Genomic DNA, 17,963 nt, shown 5'->3' with positions numbered 1-17,963 from the left:
CCTGCCATCCTCCTGCCATCCTTCCTCCCTCCCCTCGGCCGCCCCAGGCCAAGATGGCGCGCCTGCCCCTACCCAAAATGGCCGGCGGCGGCTTCACCCGCTCGCTGCCCTCTCCCAAAATGGCGGCGCCCCCGCCCCGCCCTCAAGATGTCGGCGCGGCTGGCGGCGGGCGCGCCTGCGCGCTGGGCCGAGCGGTGCATGCCGGGCGCCGCCTGCCCGCCGTGACGCTGCAGATACAGGCCGGGACCGCCGCCCCCCCCTCAGCGCGGGCCCCGCCGCCGCCCGGCGAGGATGGTGGGCGTGAAGGTGATCGCGAACGACACCGAGTTCCAGCCTGAGCTCAGCGCTGCCGGCTCCCGCCTGGCCGTGGTGAAGTTCACCATGAGGGGGTGAGTGAGGGCGGGAAGCGGGCTGAGGCGGCGGCGAGCGGCAGCTGGGCCTGACCCACCGGGAGGCGTCTCCTGGCCGCTCCCGCCCCGGGCTGGGGCTCCCCGGGACCGGGAGAACCGCCGGGGCCCTTGAGGGGTTTTGGTGTTTTTATTTATCGTTGAGGCGAGGCAAGGTTTCAAACTTGAGAAGTGCAGTTAGCTGGCAAACTGCTGTATCATTTTGGTCACTGCTGCGGGTAAGAGCTGCGAGCTGATTGTTGTTTAGCGTGAGCGGCGCTCCTTATCTGTAGCACGTGAATATAGTCACAGCATCGGGATGGGATTTCCGATTTCTGGTGTTAAATTCACCTTCTGGCAGCTGAGCCGGCTTCCCCTGCCCTCCGAACCTGGCGTTCTTCGGGTGCTGCGCCGCCTTCAAACCCGGTTGCAGGTCAGGAAGGGCCTTAACAGAGGGCGCGGGCAGCCCAACGCCTCAGGTTCCAGTTCGGTTGAGGTATAAGTATTTATATAAACCGTGCGTTTGCGTTCTGCGCTGCTGGGGACCCGTTCCTCGGTCGGCAGAGGGAGCGGGGCCCGGCCGCGCTGCTTACAGCTGTACCTGTTGGCAGGCGCACGCTGACAGCTCTGGTTTAGGTATGCTGATGTGCTTTTGGAGGGAGTTTCTACTGGCATTTTTTGCTGTTTGGCTTTCTAATTGCTTCTTTCACAGCAAGCTGACTTGTGAGAATATTCCTTTGCAGGAATAGTTGCATCTGTACGCTTCATATATGCTGGCAAAGGCATAATAATTAACAGATAGGTATTTTCAGCCAAGGTGACACAATTAAGTCAGCAGAAGTCAGGTCTGTCCTACCAGGGTCAAGTAGGTATGGTAGTAACTGGTTACAGTTGTAGTAAGTGAGACTTAATTGCAGTAGGAATTTTATGATTCCTGCTAAAGGTTTGATACATTATTACTGTTAAATATTTAAAGTCCTACTTAGATTTTACTGTAGATACTCTTTTTTTTTTCACAGGAGGTGATGTGGGTGCTAGTACTAGTTTTTTGTTGTGTTTTTTGCTGTTTCAGGAAAAGCAGGCACCTCTATTTTCCCTCCTTTGTATCACTAGTTAGCAGGACTTTGACTTGTGGTAAAAGAGGCTGGAGCTAAACCCATTAGCTGGAAATATGAAGTTGGTATTAATTAATAGGTGAAGCTAATCGTGTGACATTGAAGCTGTCTGAGGAAGTGGGAATTAACACTTCATGATGTGTTTCTAAATGTCATTCTTAATTGTATCACCAGGATTGCTTACCATCTGTCAGCCAGGTAGGAAGGTTATTTTTATGTGTACCAAGGATATCAGTAAGAACACGAATGTGCTAATATTAAGCTAAACTGTATGTTGTTTTCACAGATGTGGCCCTTGTTTAAGGATAGCCCCAGCTTTCAATGCTCTGAGTAACAAATATCCCCAGGCAACTTTTTTGGAAGTAGATGTGCATCAATGCCAGGTTGGTATTTAAAAATGTATTTTCAGTTGTAAGAGAAAGAGCAGATAACGTAGTGAGTGGGAAGCTTGAAGGAAAACTGTTCAGACAGTATACTAAGAGTACTGTCCTGTGGCTGTTGACACGTTTGGTGAATCACAAATAGGAATATTGTGAAATTCTCCAAAATTAGGATACGCACAAAAATGCGAACAAACACCACTTTTATTTAGAAAAGTGTCCTTGCAGTTCTCACTGTGGTGTCCTTCATTTAAGCAGTGCACAGGCTGTTTAACAGCCCCTGCTGCTTGTATAATACCATTAAATGTAGAAGAGAACAGCAGTATGAATTAAAAAGAGTCTTTCCAAACGAATATTGGCGTAGTGATTGAGCAGAATGAAAAATGCAATGAACCGATATGATTAGTGGGACTAGATTCCTCTCTAGTACTACTCAGCTGGTTTTAACAGACAACAGTGTTGCAGGTGAGCTGTTGATTGTCTTAAGGGTTGTTAACAAAAATTAACAATGGTATGTTGAAAGGAAGTGTCTTGAATTACCACAAATTAAAATGGAGAGAGATGAACATCAAAGTGGTGACAATGTTTGCAAATGGCACTAAATTATGGAAAGTTTTGGAGAAACTACTATGGGTGCATAACAGGTATGAATACAGGGAGAAATCAAATGGAATTCACCTTCTACAGCAGCAGGCTGCAGTTCCTGGGTGTGCATGAGTGTGGCTTGGGAGAAGGAGGAATGCAGGTGTAAAGAAAGCCTGTAAAATAAAAGTGTTAAATTAAGCTGTCCTCTGCTTTCGAGAGCAAGTGAGTAATATGATTTTTATGGTGTACACACAAGTCTGCTGACAATGTGAAGTCCGTTCGAAGAATACCCAAATGCATAAAGGATTAGGAGGATCTGAAGAATTTAAATTACTGAGTTAAGGCTGTTTATAAAATAACAAATATTGTTTGTGATGTCTGAGGTGATGTAGCTTGATTAATATCTGGTGTGTGTATTCTTATCGAGGTGAAGCAAGCTAATGTTTCTGTCCAATATTGGTAGTATTCCGTTAGGTAACACTTCTAACTAATTTATGCATTCTAGGGAACAGCTGCTACCAATAATATATCGGCAACACCGACGTTTCTGTTTTTCCGAAACAAAGTGCGAATCGACCAATATCAAGGAGCAGATGCTGTAGGTTTAGAAGAAAAAATTAAACAGCACCTGGAGAATGACCCTGGAAACAGTGAAGATACAGATATCCCAAAAGGATATGTATGCATCACTTATTTTAAGATAATTTTTTTAATGTTTGTGTAACTTGAATGTTTAGAAGAAAATAATCTGTTGCTTTCTAAGCATACTCCAAGTCAAATAATACTTCTTTAGGCAAAACTGCAGGTTCCCTGTGTCTTTGAGAAGATCAATTGTCTGGGTTTCCTTTTTCAGACAAGATTTAAAAATCAACAGAGAGTAAATATGGTTATAGAATTGTAAAATGTTTTAAGAAAAATCTCCACACGTAGCCCTTAGTCGTTAAAATAATGAATTTAATGTTTTATGATGAACTTTTTGCTGCAGCTGCTCGTTCTGCTTCTTTCTTCTCAGACATCCCAATCTGTCTTCCCAAGACGTATTTTTAAAGTGTAAAAATGTCCGTGGGAAAAGACATTGGTAGACATGGTTGTCAAAAACATTGAAAAGTTGCTCTAGTTGTTCCTTAAGAAATCCCCTCTGTTGTTTATGTGGTGGTAGGTTCATTTGGGGCTTTCCTTTTTTCTTCTTGCTCCCTACCCTCTCTTTAATCCCCCTTATTTCATCTCTCAAAAAAAAAAAAAAAAGAGAGATTCTGTTGCCAAAGGAATTAACCTTCGTAACAGTTCAGCTCTATCTTCCTCTAGCAGCTTGCCCTGAAAATAGGATGTCTTTGGGAGGGTGCGTTAGATAAAGCCTATCTCCAGATATGTTTTCTTTTGCCTAATTGCTAATGTTTGCAAAAGTGGGTGGTACTGTAAAGTGTTCTCTTTAGATTTCTTCTTGTCTGTAAAAGAATAACAAGGATATAAAAATATATGAAGTAAAAAATGTCACAGGAGTACTTAGAAAAGATTACGTGCCTGGTCTGAGTGGCAAACAAGAGTTACTTCTCGCTGATTGGGAATTTGCTTTCAATTTAATGCTTAATGCATATCATTTCATGTCTGTAGGGGTACTGCACATCACTGCAGTGACTGCTGATCGGGCATTCACAGATAACCTACACTAAGTAAATAACTTGTAATTCTTCATTAATTTTAAAAAAAGCAAACATTTCTAAATACACGTTCTCACACCGAATGGTTTTTAAACCTTGCATCAAAATCTCTCGTAACTAAAATACAACTTTAATGTTTTCTTCCAAAGAATTTAAAAATTGATATTCACAAACAGAACTTTTTAATCACGGCATGATTTGCCTGTGTCTTGCAGGTAAATCCAAACTTTGTAGGGATACTTGAATTTTTGGCCGGAATTTCAATAAGGAAGCGATCCGCTCAGAAATATTTTCACCATGTTCTGCGTGTTTTTGCGTTACCTCAGGGCTATTGTGCATCCAAATCGTATGCCTGTGCTAACGAACACATGTAAACGAGAACCTTACGTGACAAAACACTTTCCTAGAGCTGTCGTTTTAGGTGGTATTCTCCAAGCAGTCCTCGGTGTAACATTACTCCTTAAATGAGATTGTCTATTGTTCTACCAAAAGTGTCACTGCAGTCAGTTACGTGGTGTATTGCGTTTGCCTCAGTGGTGTCGCAGCTCAGGGCTTGGCTGGTTGCTGCAGCCAGTGCTTCACTGTGCGTTAGCAAATCTGTTAAACTTCGCTGTGATGAGTATCAACGGAACACAAAATTACATCGTTAAATGCAAAACTGGGTTTTTTGGAGGTTAAGTATCTTGAACTCATAGCTAGCCATGTCCTGCCAGGCAAATGTAAGCAGGGTGCAAATCCAGCTGAATATTTCTCATTTAAATAAACCGCCAGGGCACAGGCCACTTTAATTTCAAGCAGTTCAGCTGCTTGTGCAGTGCCTGCCGTGGAACAGTTCACATGTGAACACTCACAATTATTGTGAAACTCTCTGGAACTACAGGAATGTCAAAAGGCAGAGCTTCAGCTTGTTGGCTTTGGAGCCCTGAACACTGGAAATCATTCAGGTGGCAGGTTCAGTTCTGCTTAGATGGTTTTGAGATGAGCGCGCCATCTTCTATTGGAAGTTCATCTTGCAGGAGGTGCTGTCTCAGCCCTGCGGATCCAGTCCCGAGCCCGCTGAGGGCTGTACGAGCTGCGCAGGACTCCCGCTTGACCCCCAAGGGGGGCTGAAATGCTCCTTGGGGATGTGCTCGCCCTTGGCCCCCAGAAGGGACCTTTATTCTCCTGCCCAGCTGTGTGTTCCTTCTCTTTTCTGCCCTACGGAGCGTGCCAGTTGCAAGCTGAGCCTTTGCTTGGATGTTGACCAGGGGATAAGGATTTTTATTTGCTCAGAATCACATAGTCACAAGAGCGAAGGGAAGTGACGTACAGGAAACGAGTTGTTTGCTCTCAGCAGCCTGTTTGTGGGTTCTGTTTGTACCCTGAAGCTACAGCCTGAGGAGTTGTATGCAGTAATTTTCAAGCTAGTCTGTGCCTTTTTTTTTTTTTTTTTTTAAACACAAGAGTGGCGTAATATGCTTTGGGACCTAATAGATGCCTTTAAGAAGGGTATTTTGAGTTGTCATCCTAAAAGTTCCTGTAGCTCCTCACCTCTGGACTGTTCTATGACTGTGGGCTGATCTTGAATTTGTATTGTTACAGTGTGAGGTGTTGATACTCTGTCTTCGGGCCTCACGGTATGAAATACTTGACTTTTAGCCTGGCTGCTTGTGCTTCAATTGGACTCAGTTTACTTTAGTTGTAGGCAAAAAATCCTGGTTATCTGGAAATTGGTACAGATTGTTCTGCCTCTGCAAACATGCCACCTTTTAAATGGCTTGGGGCACGGATAGGTCTGCTTTAATCTGAGAACACATATATGTTAAAGCTTTTAGTTGGAGCCTTTACAAAAGAGCTGAGCAATAAAACAAACTGGTTCATGGTGAACAGTAGCTTCTGTTTTCTGATGGTCTGTGTTTTTACCAAGTATACGGAGGAAGGAGTAGGAAAAGGTTTCATACGGTTAGTTTGTACAGTGCCAAAACCCAATCAAAATAAGACTAGCTTTGCACGTGAAGTTTGGTAAGAACTGTAGTGGTGGTCTCTTAATATGTTCTGCAATATATAGTATATTTTTAGGGAGGTCCATTTTTTTTTTTCTATTAAGTTGATCATAGCTCCAGTCTAATGTCAGTTTGTCTGTGTTGTGGTGCGACTTGCAGTGCTCTAGGCTTTATCAGAAGTGTATCTGGAAATTCTCCCCATGCCTGATGTCTTACTCTCAGCGTGGCAAGCGTGTGTTCCCGGGGTGCAGGATTCTGAATGGAGGGGAAAAATGTCATTTAGTTATGAACAGGATCCATCCGAGTACTACAGAGTCTTTAGTTTCTGTTTGTAATGTCTTTTGATATAAACCCCCGAGGTTTTCTGTGTGTCTTGTTATTTTAATCTGTTGAATGAAGAATTTCATTCATTCCAATGCTTACTAATCCCAGGTGAGTTCATGGCGCACTTATCATGCACTCAGCGATGCTCTTGCTTTTACTTTCAGATGGATTTAATGCCATTTATCAATAAAGCCGGCTGTGAATGTCTTAATGAGAGTGATGAGCACGGATTTGATAATTGTTTACGTAAAGACTCTACCTACTTGGAATCAGACTGTGACGAGCAGGTACAGTAGATATTTTTAAGTGAGATATTTTCCGTGGTGGTCTGGTCTGCAAGCATTTTTTAAGAACTTGTCTACTTGATATCGTTATGCTAGTGTGAGTAAGAGTGGGAGATGGTAAGTAGGAGGTAAGTCAAGTTGGTATACAAAGGTCGTTGGGGCATTTCCAGTTTCACATCCCTTTATGTATGGAAAAAACTTCCAAGCGGAGTAGTGTTTGCTGATAGTTTAAAGTGACAGAGTAGTGCATGTGTGGAACATAGTGAAGGTAAGTACTTAATTTTATTTCAAAGCTCAGACTTATTTCTAGTTCACTATCGTGCTGTGTTTGTTTTTAAGAATGAAGACTGTGTTTAACAGCAACTTTTTTCTCCACAGCTGCTTATCACTGTAGCTTTTAGTCAACCTGTCAAGCTTTATTCTATGAAACTTCAGGGGCCAGATAATGGTGAGTGAAGTGTCTGTTTAATCATGTCTTTGAAACCAAAGCTTTGCCCGTGTTTAGCTGATTTTTTTTTTTTTTTTTTAAATTACACTGTTGTCCCTGGAACCTTTCACCTTCTGAGAATCCTACAGCAGCTTCAGTAAATTAGTTGTAAATGAATTACATAACAAATGATCTCGTTCCTTTTTTTCACTGACCTCATGTGTGGGTATTTGGAATGACGCAAATATAAGTATTTACTGTAGTTTGATACGCTGCAAAGAGAAACCTGCATTTCATTCAAGAATTAATGCGAGAGCTACTGAAGGGTAGAGCTTAGTTTTTACGGTAACTCAGTTTGCATTATTAAATTACACAAAGTGTTCAGGTGTTGTATGACACAACAAAACTATTTTTAGACTTTTTATTACAATCTTTTGTGTGGAATTCTGTCTCTGACATGTGGACGAGTAGTGCAACCTGGGATGTCCATCACTACCCGGGTGGTGATGTGGGATTGACAGATAAGGTACTAGAATGGGGGGAGCTCGTGCCTGCCTTGAGTGGGGTCTAGAGTCTGACAAGGGAGGGCTGCTCAAAATACATTTAAACAATGGAATTCCACTCCTCTCTTTGAACACAGGGCAAGGTCCAAAGTACATAAAAATCTTTATCAACCTTCCTCGATCTATGGATTTTGAAGAAGCAGAGAGAAGTGAACCGACTCAAGCCCTGGAGCTGACACCAGATGATATTAAAGAAGATGGTATTGTCCAGCTTCGCTATGTAAAATTTCAGAACGTTAACAGTGTAACTGTAAGTAAAGTTTCTGTTCCGAGGTCTGTGCAGGCTCAAAACTTTTAAAGCACCATGCGTCTTCGGTGATTTCATTGCAGGTGTTCTTAGTTTCGCTCTGCTGAGTGCATGCTGTATGTTCATACTAAAAGTGTCTCAGGAATTTAAGGTGAGACGAGGCCACGTGCACGCAGTGTCTCTCTTGACCTAGACTGAGACACAAGGTTTGCTTTCAGCTCTTCCTGCGCCAGTGTTTTCACTAACATACCTTCCTGACAGGCATCTTGTCTCCGTTGGAAGAGTTGAGACAAGGAATCCAGTTTCTCACAATCCAAGTGCAGAAATGGCAGATTTCTCCGAGTATCAAGTACCTGCGATGTCTTTAAACTCCATACCTGCTTTCTGTGAGGGTCCTTAAATGCTGTCATCAAATTGTCTTTTAACGAGCTCTCTGATTCTCTTGCTGTAAGAGACTTTCCACAGATTTCACACAGGGTTTTTGACTCTTAAATGCAGGTGTGGTTGCTCCTCTTCTGTTTTAAAAACACAGGTTCTAGTGCAGTGTGTGTGGTGCCTAAATTGGTGCTGGAATTACTTTATGCTTGGCAGTGTCCTGGTACTGTGCACGCAATACCACAGGAAACAGGGCGAGGAACTCTTTTAAATTTATTTTTTTTCTCCGTATGATCTCTGAATTCTTTTCTGTGGAAATGCTTTTCATGGCCTGAATTACACGTTTGCGAACATACGGACTTGTAGTTGATTGAATTAAACTATATTTTAGTGGGCTGGCCACAGAAGTCACCAGCTGCTTATTGAGTTACCTGTAACTCCAAAACATTGATCCACCCTCAATCTTTTCATCACAGTTCTTCTGTAAAAAAGTTTCTAGGAAATTTCTGCATTGCTATTTGTGTACTGAATTTTAGATCAGTCAGCTACTTCCATGTTTAGCAGTGTTTTATTAGCAATTATTTTAAAGGTAATGAGAAGCAAACCTAAATAACTCCTTTTCACGTCAGTTATTTCTATGGAGTTACCTTTGTGACCAGCTTTATCCTCCCCCAAATGAAATGGAGATCGGTGACATAAGCTCATATTCTACAAAGCTGTGCTGACAAGTACAAGTTACGTATTTGTTCTTTAATAAAATCCGGTGTCAGCTTTAGACAAGATGATGTGCAAACACTAGACGAGCGATAAGGTGATTAAATAGATGCTCTGCTTGTTTGCACTCATTGCGTGTGGGCACTGCAGTGGCACTCCCCTAGTTTCCCAGCTAAACCTGGGTTCTGTAGTTAAGACTTCCTAAAACCGAGATGGTCGGTCTTCTTGGCCACTACCTGGCTTCCCGGTGCAGGCGATGACGCTCTGCTCGCCTGCAGAGTGCTGTGGGTAACAACCTCCCGTTTGGTTCCTAATGAACTGGAGGAGGCACAGTTGTCACGTACGCAAATTACCCGGCTTTTCTGCCATGTATAATGAGAAATACTGGTTGAACATTCCTGTGTCGCTGTTAGCAAGTTCATACTTCATTTGTATGTATCACTGCTAGGTTTGTCAGTTGTAACTTACCTGGTTTATTAATTCTATACCCTGTAGTTACTAATCCATATAACTGAGTGTATCTAATGCTGTTTTTCCCTGTTTGTTGTGTGTTTCTCTTCATTACTGCCACTTCAGTGGCATTTGTTTTCCTCTGTACTTGTTGAACTTTTCACATCGCTGCTGAGACAGAATCTCTGCACACATTGCAGTTCACCTGTTCGACAAAAGCCGAGCCTTGACACGCTTTTCTGTTCCTTTCTGTCAGAACAGCACTTTCCTCAGCGTCTCAACCCTCATCTTTCACACATCTTGTTTGTGTAGGAAAATACAGGCTCTTCCAGCTGCAGGGAAGCTGCTTGGAGGGGTGAATGTCTGTATGGGTTTAGATCAGCAGTCCCTCTGGCTGATCACACACTTGGGAGCACGTGGTGGTGGCACAAATAAATTTACGTATAGGGCAAGGCCGTAGCAGCGCGTACCCTCCAGCACTGGGCGGCCTGTGGCACGGGCAGTTCTGAGGCAGAACGGGCGTCTTCGTAGATACAGGCTGTGGCTTGTGGAAGGGGCGTGATGCCGTCCCTTGCTGCCTCTCGTCCTCCCTCTCCTTCTGTTCCTCTGCTTCTGATGCCACTACTCGCTTCCTTGTTCCTCCTTTCTCCACACTCACAGTAAAGTGTGGAAAGATCTGCAAACACCTCATTGCTCTTCTAACTCCAAGTTCCTTACAAATACTACTGCACATAAAAAAATTGTTCTTTCATTTGTCCACTTTAAAAAGTGTCATGGTTCCAGCAATAATTCCTTAGTCTGTATCTCAAAAGAAGCTTGATATTTGTTTGAAACCCTAAAATAACTTCATAGAGCTAGTACTTGTGCCGTAAAACATGTAATTATGCAAGCTGTAGTAGTAAACTGCACACAAGTAGTCTTAGGGGCCTCAGCAAACATAGTTAAATTGATACTTAACTTCACGTCAGATTCCAGTAAATTGTGACTTCTTAGATCCTGTTTTTGCTTGCTGAATGTGGTCCTGGGTCAGAAGTGGGAAAATCCAAGCTGTGTGGGGTTTTTTAACAAACTACCAGGAAAATAGTAGCATTCTATATGATCGTTATTTAAAATAAGAGGACAGTAGCTTATCTAAACTTACAGAAGCCTTTATAATAGGGAAAAGTGTTAATTTGGTTAGTTCAAAAATCTTGGGCACCTTATGTTTTATGTATTAATTCAGCAATGGACAGTTTCCCTTAACTCTTGTGTTTGGGTGTTTTTTTTCTTTAGTTGTTTGTCCAGTCTAATCATGGTGATGAAGAGACAACAAGAATTACATACTTCACGTTTATTGGAACTCCAGTCCAAGCAACAAATATGAATGACTTCAAGCGAGTGAGTCCTCTTTCTTTAAAAGCACTTTTGAATGTTTTAAACCGCCTCAAAAATGGGTTGACAGAACAAATACACTTGGTTGTTACTAGAATTCCACAACTTAAGGTAGCTTTAGCATCCAGAAGAAAATGTGCAGCTTTCTTTTGCAGATCTTTGGTCTTGCTTACAACTTCTGTTCATCAACTGTGTAAAAATGATCAGAATGCATATGTGAAAACTTGAGGGACTGTCAAGTTATATACGCTACAGACAATGTTATTTTTTTAACAGCTGTGAGATTTATGTCCTGGTTTTGAACTTGCTTTCTGATGGTGTTCAGGAAGTAGAGAAGCAATTGCTTGTACAAATTAAACAGGCTCCTTGTGATTGACGTGGCTTCTACTTTGAAGGACTTTATGCACTGGGCAACATAAAATAAGCCTGAGATCTGAAAAATATTTGCTCACAAGGTGTCTGTTATATTAAACATACCTGCTTTTTAAAGAGGAAATGAAGCAAACAGCTTGTTACGCTGACTTCAGACACACTAGTGCTGAACAACAAGGCACTCAATTCCTGATTTTTTTTTTTTGAGAATGTGAAACGGGTTTGAAAGTTTTGAAACTTCAAAGCTACTTACAACTTTGTCAAAATGTAATAAGGCTTTTTAAAATAAGCTGCTTTAAAACTTAGTAGCCTCTGTAAAAGGGCAAATACTGCTGTAACACTTGCATACAAACTGCTGTGTTGGTGACCAGTAACACTGAAGGCACCACAATTTATTATCCAAATAACCTATAACTTCAGAAGGTTAAAAACACTAACGCTCACCGACATGTCACGTACCTGGAATTTTTAACATCAAAACTTGATCTTAACTTCTACATGTAAAACTTCATATCTTTGCAGGTAACGATTAAGTTAATAAATAGAAGTTTAACCAGTTTTGCTGCCTTTCCATGAAACTTGAAGTAATTGAAAAAGTTGTTCTAATGTACTAAAATTAACTGGGTATCAGTTTTAGACCTTCCTAATATAGCACTTCCAATTCTCCCAGGACTAGAAGTACGTTAATTGATTTGCAATCTGCTTACGTTTTCTGTTTTATATGGCTCTTTTTGTCAGCATTGTGGCATTAGGGCACCCCTGCAACGAGTTGTGCAATCCCTATTTTAACAGCATTATTAATCTGCAGTACTTGCTGGTTATTGTTGGGAGAGGGATGGATGGGACTCGGACTCGGTATTGGATCTCTGTCTCACTTTCAGTTCTCTGTAAATTAGTTTTGCTTTCAAAAGTGCTGAAAGTTTATTTTCAACAAGTGCACTCTTTAAGCCTGACCTTCTGATTGTTGAAGTAGTGATTTATTATTTCTAATTGATAATCCTGATTGGGGTGTGCTTGGTAAAGCAGTCCAGACTTTTGCAGAACATTACATGGGTTTGAGACCAGTGTTGAGGCCGCACAAGGTGCGTTTCCTACAGTATTTAAGTTGCATGGCCAAACGGTTTGGGCCCAGGACTGAAGTACTGCTGTAGCCTGGACCTGACTGCTGGAACAAGCTGAGCTCCAGCCCATGTTTTGGGGGGGCAGTGGGCTTCTTAATTCACACGTGCCCTCACCCAGCCCTAGCGTGGCTCTGCAGGCATCTCGTCCCTCTGAGGTAGGTAGAGGGGACTCACAGATCTCTCCTGGTTCTAGATGCAGTGTGGATGCCTGGAAGCTGCTGTACAGCCTGGTAAATACTGTGCCAGTTAAGTTTTGGTTTCCTTCAGGGTTGCAGGGAAATGCCTTGGTGCCATCGAGGAGCGTGCCTTTGTGTCGCGTGACGCCCGTGTGAACGGATGGGGAGGGGGCACAGACCCCCGGGTAGGCACCGAACAGCACCGCGGTGTTGGCACTGCTGGTGGCGTCACGGGGCTGGGGAACTGCTCACAACGGCCTGGAAAGAGGAGCAGGGGCTGCTGGGTTATGAGGTGGCTAATCCTGCCTCCGTTCCCATACTCATCCCCACTATATGTAATATTCCTGTTTTGCTTCCTGAACATGTAGTTTTAATATTAGGCTGTTAAAATATTTCATCGGAACAAATGGGATGTGTAGTCTGGCAGAGTTGCAGTGCTCTTAGGAATTTTAACTTTTGTTTCCTCTCTTCCAGTGCTGAAACTTTAATATAGTATTGGGCATTAATTATATTTAGCTTTGTAGATTAACTGGGAAACCTTACTTTTCTTTTCATCTCCTTGAGTAGTTACCCACACTGCTCCTCACTGCTTTCATCTGTCTCACTCCCTCATCTCAGTCTGTCTCTACTGTTCATATTTCTCTTCTAATGAGGATAGAAATAGTATTGCAGTATGATTAACAAGACAGGGGAATGCTTTTTACCCTGAGTTTAAGTGTTTGTAAGAATCTGTTAAATATCTGAAGGGCTTGAATGAAGAAGTGGCCATGAACGTGATTCCAGCCACGTTGTGGCGGGGATCACATCGCTGCTCAGGCGACTGCACGCACGCTCAGTTGCCAAGTGAAAATAAACCCAGCGCATCGGTTTGAATGAATTCTGTGAAGGATCAGGCTGATGTGTTTTGCCTCCCTACTGGGGAGGGAGGGATCTGAACACAGGCTTTAGTTACAGCAGCCACCCGCTCAGCAGTTGATGAGTAAAGTGTGTAAGTGCGGGTCCCGTGTCCTTCAGGCAGCTGCGGAAAGCTCCTGTTGGCTCGGACGGTGCTGGCTGTGAGAAGATTGGCCTCTTCGGGGCCAGGGAGTCACTTTGTGTGGCTAATAAAAATGAGGCATTGTTTGCAGGACTTACACCGTCACATAGGAAGCTGAAACTCATCTACTCTGAAAAATAACAGCAGTACTAAGCAGGTGTTGTTAAGTCAGTCCTCCTTTAGTGATTTTTTGGGCCTCAAATTAGTTTGGACATATATAGACTCATGGAACAGCCCAGGTTGAAGGGACCTCCAACGATGACCCGATCCACCCTTGTCTGGACAAGGGAGCCAGGATGAGGTTATCCAGCCCCTCAAACCTCCAGTGACAGGGACTCTGCCACGTCCCTGCGGAGGTTGTTCCACTCACTGACTGGTCTCGCTGCAAAAATGTCTCATTTTCTCTCATGCAGTTGGTATTGCTGGATTGAGTGAGGAAAGTTAGAAAAGCAGCTTTCAAACTTGTTTTAATGTGTTGTGTGTATCCTGCTCCTTGCACAGCTTGATTTTAATCCTCTGGGGAGGAGGGGGGAGTCTTTGGAGTGATGGAAAAGAGGGACAGCAAGGAAAAAACTCTGCTTTGAACAGACTGCAGTGTAGGGAGTTAAGCACAGAGAGTAGTGGGGAGAGACCTATTCTTTGCACTGTTTAAATGAAGAGGCCCTCTATAGCAGAGAACTGGGGTGAATACTCCCTTCCTAGATGTATTTAATATATTCTGAAATGCTTTTGGAGAAGCTTGACTTAAAGGCATGTTTGATTTTAAAAAAACATGCTTAACATGAGAAGTGTTTATGCTGCTGTTCCTTGGCCACGTGGGGTCTGACTGAAGGTGTAACTGAGCACGCAGACTCCTCTAGTAGAGTGCGTTTGGGTCGTAGTAGATGGCGTTTGAGATTTGCTTCTGGTACTGCAAGATGCTCAGACTGCTTTGGGCAGACAGCTGGAAGGGTAAAGGTGCAAGTTCTGTGGGGTTTTTTATGGTTGGTTGATGGCTTAGTGTTAGGTGGGTTCCTGTGAATCTTGGGGGGGAACTTGTAAACATGCTTTTGTTTTTGGAAGAGTGTGCAACTGTTGGTGTCCAATATAGCTGTTGTTTCTTTCTGGTATTAACGAATAAAACCTGCTGCTGCTCAGTGTTGAGGTGGGGCATAGATGAATACTGACAGGGTGTGGGACATGTTCTTGTCCCCTCTTGAACGGACGTTTTCTTTCTACTCAGAACTGCTTAATTGCACTACATGCTGCTGCTTTTTTTTTTCTTGTAACATGTTGTTTGTTTGTTTTTCAGCTTAACTTCCCATTTCTAAAGAACTAAAAAGGCAGAAGAAATTAAAAAGTAATAATAAGATTGAAGTGGTCTTGCACTGCTCCCTCCCTTGCTCCCTCTGCTCATCTAGCATCTTTCACCCTTTCCACAATCTCAACACTGATGCGAGAGCCGCCTTCTCTGCACCTTCTACCATCAGGAAAAGCCTTCTCTACCTTCTGACTCATCAACTCATCTTTCCCCTCCACTCCCCGCTCCAAATCTTACCTTAAACACTTCTCTTTACCTGTCAGTCCTATCAAATTTCTGTCCTGCTGTTACCCTGAACACTTTAAAGTCATACCATACCGTACTTTTACAAATTATTTTCCATAACTGATTTCTCAGCCTGTGTTGAATTTGTAAAGCCGTTTGAGATGCAGCTTGTGAAATGCTCTACCAGGGCTTGAGTTTTTTAACGTCTTAGTGGAGCTTAGTGCTGCTCTTTGTCGAGGCCCTGCAGTAGGCAGGCCAGCAGGGGCTGCAAAGTGCTGCTCTTTTTGTCCCTCCGCTGGCACTGGGCGGCTGTGCAGGGAAGACAGCGAGGAGTTGGTGAGTGTTTGTACATACGTGGCCTGATTAGGATTTTCCAACAGCATCCTACTAATTTTACTTGCTCGATCTCTTTTATATATATATATAAAACCAAGCAAACAGACCCAACTCTGTTCCAGGAGGTTCAGTATTAAGGTGTCACTCCTGGTGACGAACCATGGAGTTGGTTGTGGGTTTGTCACGCTCTGGCCTGAAGCTTGGGAAACAGCCGAGCGCCCGAAGAAAAACCTGCTCCAAACCCCTCATCTTCTGCGTGGGAATTCCAGGCTGTAACTGCTACCTTGGAATGCACTAGGTGGCAGCTGTTTCTGTAAAAGGAAGGAAAATGGATCTACTTCTGAGGAAAGAATAATGACAGTTGTTTGGTTGCAGTTTAAATAGCCCATTTCCTTTTGGGAAGGTGGAGTGGGATGCTCAGAAAATGGATTTCTTTCCCCTGTGATAATAAAATATCTATATTGGTGTGATTTTTCACAGATAATACACATGGGCGAGTTGTCAATCTCTGCCTCAGACTGGTATAGCAATATTTGTCCTTGATGTGCCACACTTGCTAACACCTAATCTTTAATCTTTTAACTGTGTTTTTTCTTTAATTTTTTCTGTTTTTTTTTTTTCTTTTTTCCTTAATCTGTGTGTGAACACAGTTTGGTGCTTTGGAAACACACAAAGAATAAATACTGCTTCTTGACAAGTTTAACTGATTTTTTTTTTTTTAACTTGATTAATTGGATCTTAATGCAAGTACTTGGGCTTCTGATTTTTTTCCTTCTTTTGTTATGTTGTCAGATTGGAATTTTCCTGACCCTTAAGCATTAGGTTGAAATTACAGCTTGGTGAAATGCTCCTGGTCAAGGGTTGCTTGGAGGTGAAAATGGTCTTTAAAAGTACTTTTCATCAGTAGATCTCAATTACTTTGCAGTGATAACTCAGCTGACCAAAAGCAGCTGGACAGTGAAAAATTTTCCCCCTTGAAATTTGACAAGAAATGAAAAAAGGGAAGGATCCGGACGAATGCTTCCAGTGGGTCTGTGACACTCCCCTAGTTCAGGGCTCAGGGTGTTTTGTTTATTCTGGTTTTCCCCCTAGTTCTATATTCCATGGCTGAATATATGAATCTTGGGTGGTGTATTGTCACTTAACTGCTGAGGTAATTAATACTTGACACATTTGCCATAGCAGTCAGTTGGTTAGAATACCAAGAAAGGTTTAGTCCTTTGTTTTCAGCATTATCGTGAGTAGTAGTGGGAAATTCTGTGTTCCAGTAGTGTCATCTTCAGATCTCCGTTGGTGTGAATTCCGACTACGCCTTGTCAGAGCCGTAAGTGCTGCCCCAGTTAAACAGAAACAAACTGGGAGTCGGTGCCTTGCCCCAAGTCCTTCCTGCAGCTTGGAGCCTTAAACTTGAAGACTTCCTTTCTTTTTATTTTGGTTTGGCTTATAAATGGCTATTTTTTTCAAGGGTCTGCAAGAGCACTAGAATGATGTCTGGATCTTTTCAGGAAAGTGACTAAAACGGCCTCGTTTTCTGCTCTGGGGATTTGGTGTTGAGTTCTGTGACGAAGGGGGCTGGCTGCCCCTCGGCAGGGAGCTGTGCTGGCCCGGCCTGCCGAGCCGCCTCGAGCGCTGGCCTTGCCCTTGCTCTCGGCTGGCAGGTCGCCTCACCTGAGCCTGTAGCAGCGCTGATCTGTTCAGGAGAGGGAAGCACTAAGCTGACTCTGATTCCAGGTGGAGTTGGCAGGATTGGAGATTGGAAGGAGACTTGGTAAGGAGAAAAAAAAAAAAGTTTTGACAAGAAATAACTGAAAATCAGGTGACTTCCAGATGTCTTTATAGGTCTGAGCTGCGTTAGAAGGTGAATGTTCTCGGCGAGGGCCGTGGCAGTGAACACACTTGTACTTGAGCCCCCAGCGGTTCCCTTCCCGCTGTCATATTTGATACAGTGTGCTCGGGCTGAATGCTTGGTGTCGAGCACCCTACTTCGAAGTGTGGTCTGTTCCGTTGCAGTCACTGTCTTCTAACCCTTCTCAAAAGGAGACTGACACTTTGCTGCCTGTATGAGTACTAGAGAGAAGGTGTCTTGTGTGTCCTGCACCCCTCTTAACCCTTTAGAGGGACTCACAGCATAAGGCATGCTCAAATGCATTAACTTAGCTGAAAATTCAGTTGCGCTTGTTTATTTTGTGACGGACTTCAACTTGGCAGGACTTTTTTGGTTAAACGTTATTTCTGGTTTTCTCTTACCAGGTAGTTGGCAAAAAAGGAGAGAGCCACTAGGACACGAAAGACACTGGAAGGCCTTACGCAATCAAAGAGATCTTCACTTTTATCTACAACTCCTGGATAATTGCTTGACCATAACCAGAGACTGTCAATCTGTTTCGTTTAATGCCATTACCAATAAATCATTGCTTTTGTTGAGATGGAGTTTCCCTAGTGTGTTTCTGTTGTAGTCCTCGGACATGTATTTGTAAATAAAATTCATTACTTTTGCCAAGTTTAATTTTGTTATTCTAGTAACTGTGGCTCTTCC

At 43.0% G+C, this 17,963-nt stretch overlaps 1 protein-coding gene across 3 annotated transcripts; it reads left to right on the top strand.

Annotated features, from left to right (window-relative positions):
* The first annotated feature begins 172 nt into the window (after positions 1-172).
* On the top strand, positions 173-17,933 carry LOC141918137 (thioredoxin-like protein 1). Of its 3 annotated transcripts, none has more exons than XM_074812221.1 (9): positions 173-389; positions 1,788-1,884; positions 2,972-3,145; positions 6,595-6,717; positions 7,093-7,162; positions 7,782-7,954; positions 10,763-10,867; positions 15,908-15,948; positions 17,678-17,933. In XM_074812221.1, exons 1-9 carry the CDS (start codon positions 292-294, stop codon positions 17,679-17,681), a joined length of 885 nt encoding a protein of 294 aa, XP_074668322.1. In that variant the 5' UTR covers positions 173-291; the 3' UTR covers positions 17,682-17,933. The 3 variants fall into 3 exon arrangements, with proteins under 3 accessions (XP_074668322.1, XP_074668324.1, XP_074668323.1); XM_074812223.1 differs by lacking the exon at positions 15,908-15,948 and adding an exon at positions 14,858-14,905; XM_074812222.1 differs by lacking the exon at positions 15,908-15,948.
* Positions 17,934-17,963: the final 30 nt, after the last annotated feature.

The sequence above is a fragment of the Strix aluco genome, chromosome Z (assembly GCF_031877795.1).
Source record: "Strix aluco isolate bStrAlu1 chromosome Z, bStrAlu1.hap1, whole genome shotgun sequence".
Taxonomy (NCBI): domain Eukaryota; kingdom Metazoa; phylum Chordata; class Aves; order Strigiformes; family Strigidae; genus Strix; species Strix aluco.
The sequence above is the reverse complement of the archived record's forward strand: the minus strand, read 5'-3'. Positions and strand labels throughout refer to the sequence as shown.

What these genes read in the sequence shown, in the direction of transcription:
- LOC141918137 (XM_074812221.1), top strand. Translation starts at nt 292, where the DNA reads ATGGTGGGCGTGAAGGTGATCGCGAACGACACCGAGTTCCAGCCTGAG. An exon ending in GTGAAGTTCACCATGAGGGG is followed by an intron (nt 390 to 1,787) that starts GTGAGTGAGGGC and finishes TTGTTTTCACAG; the next exon opens with ATGTGGCCCTTGTTTAAGGA. An exon ending in ATATGAATGACTTCAAGCGA is followed by an intron (nt 10,868 to 15,907) that starts GTGAGTCCTCTT and finishes GATTTTTCACAG; the next exon opens with ATAATACACATGGGCGAGTT.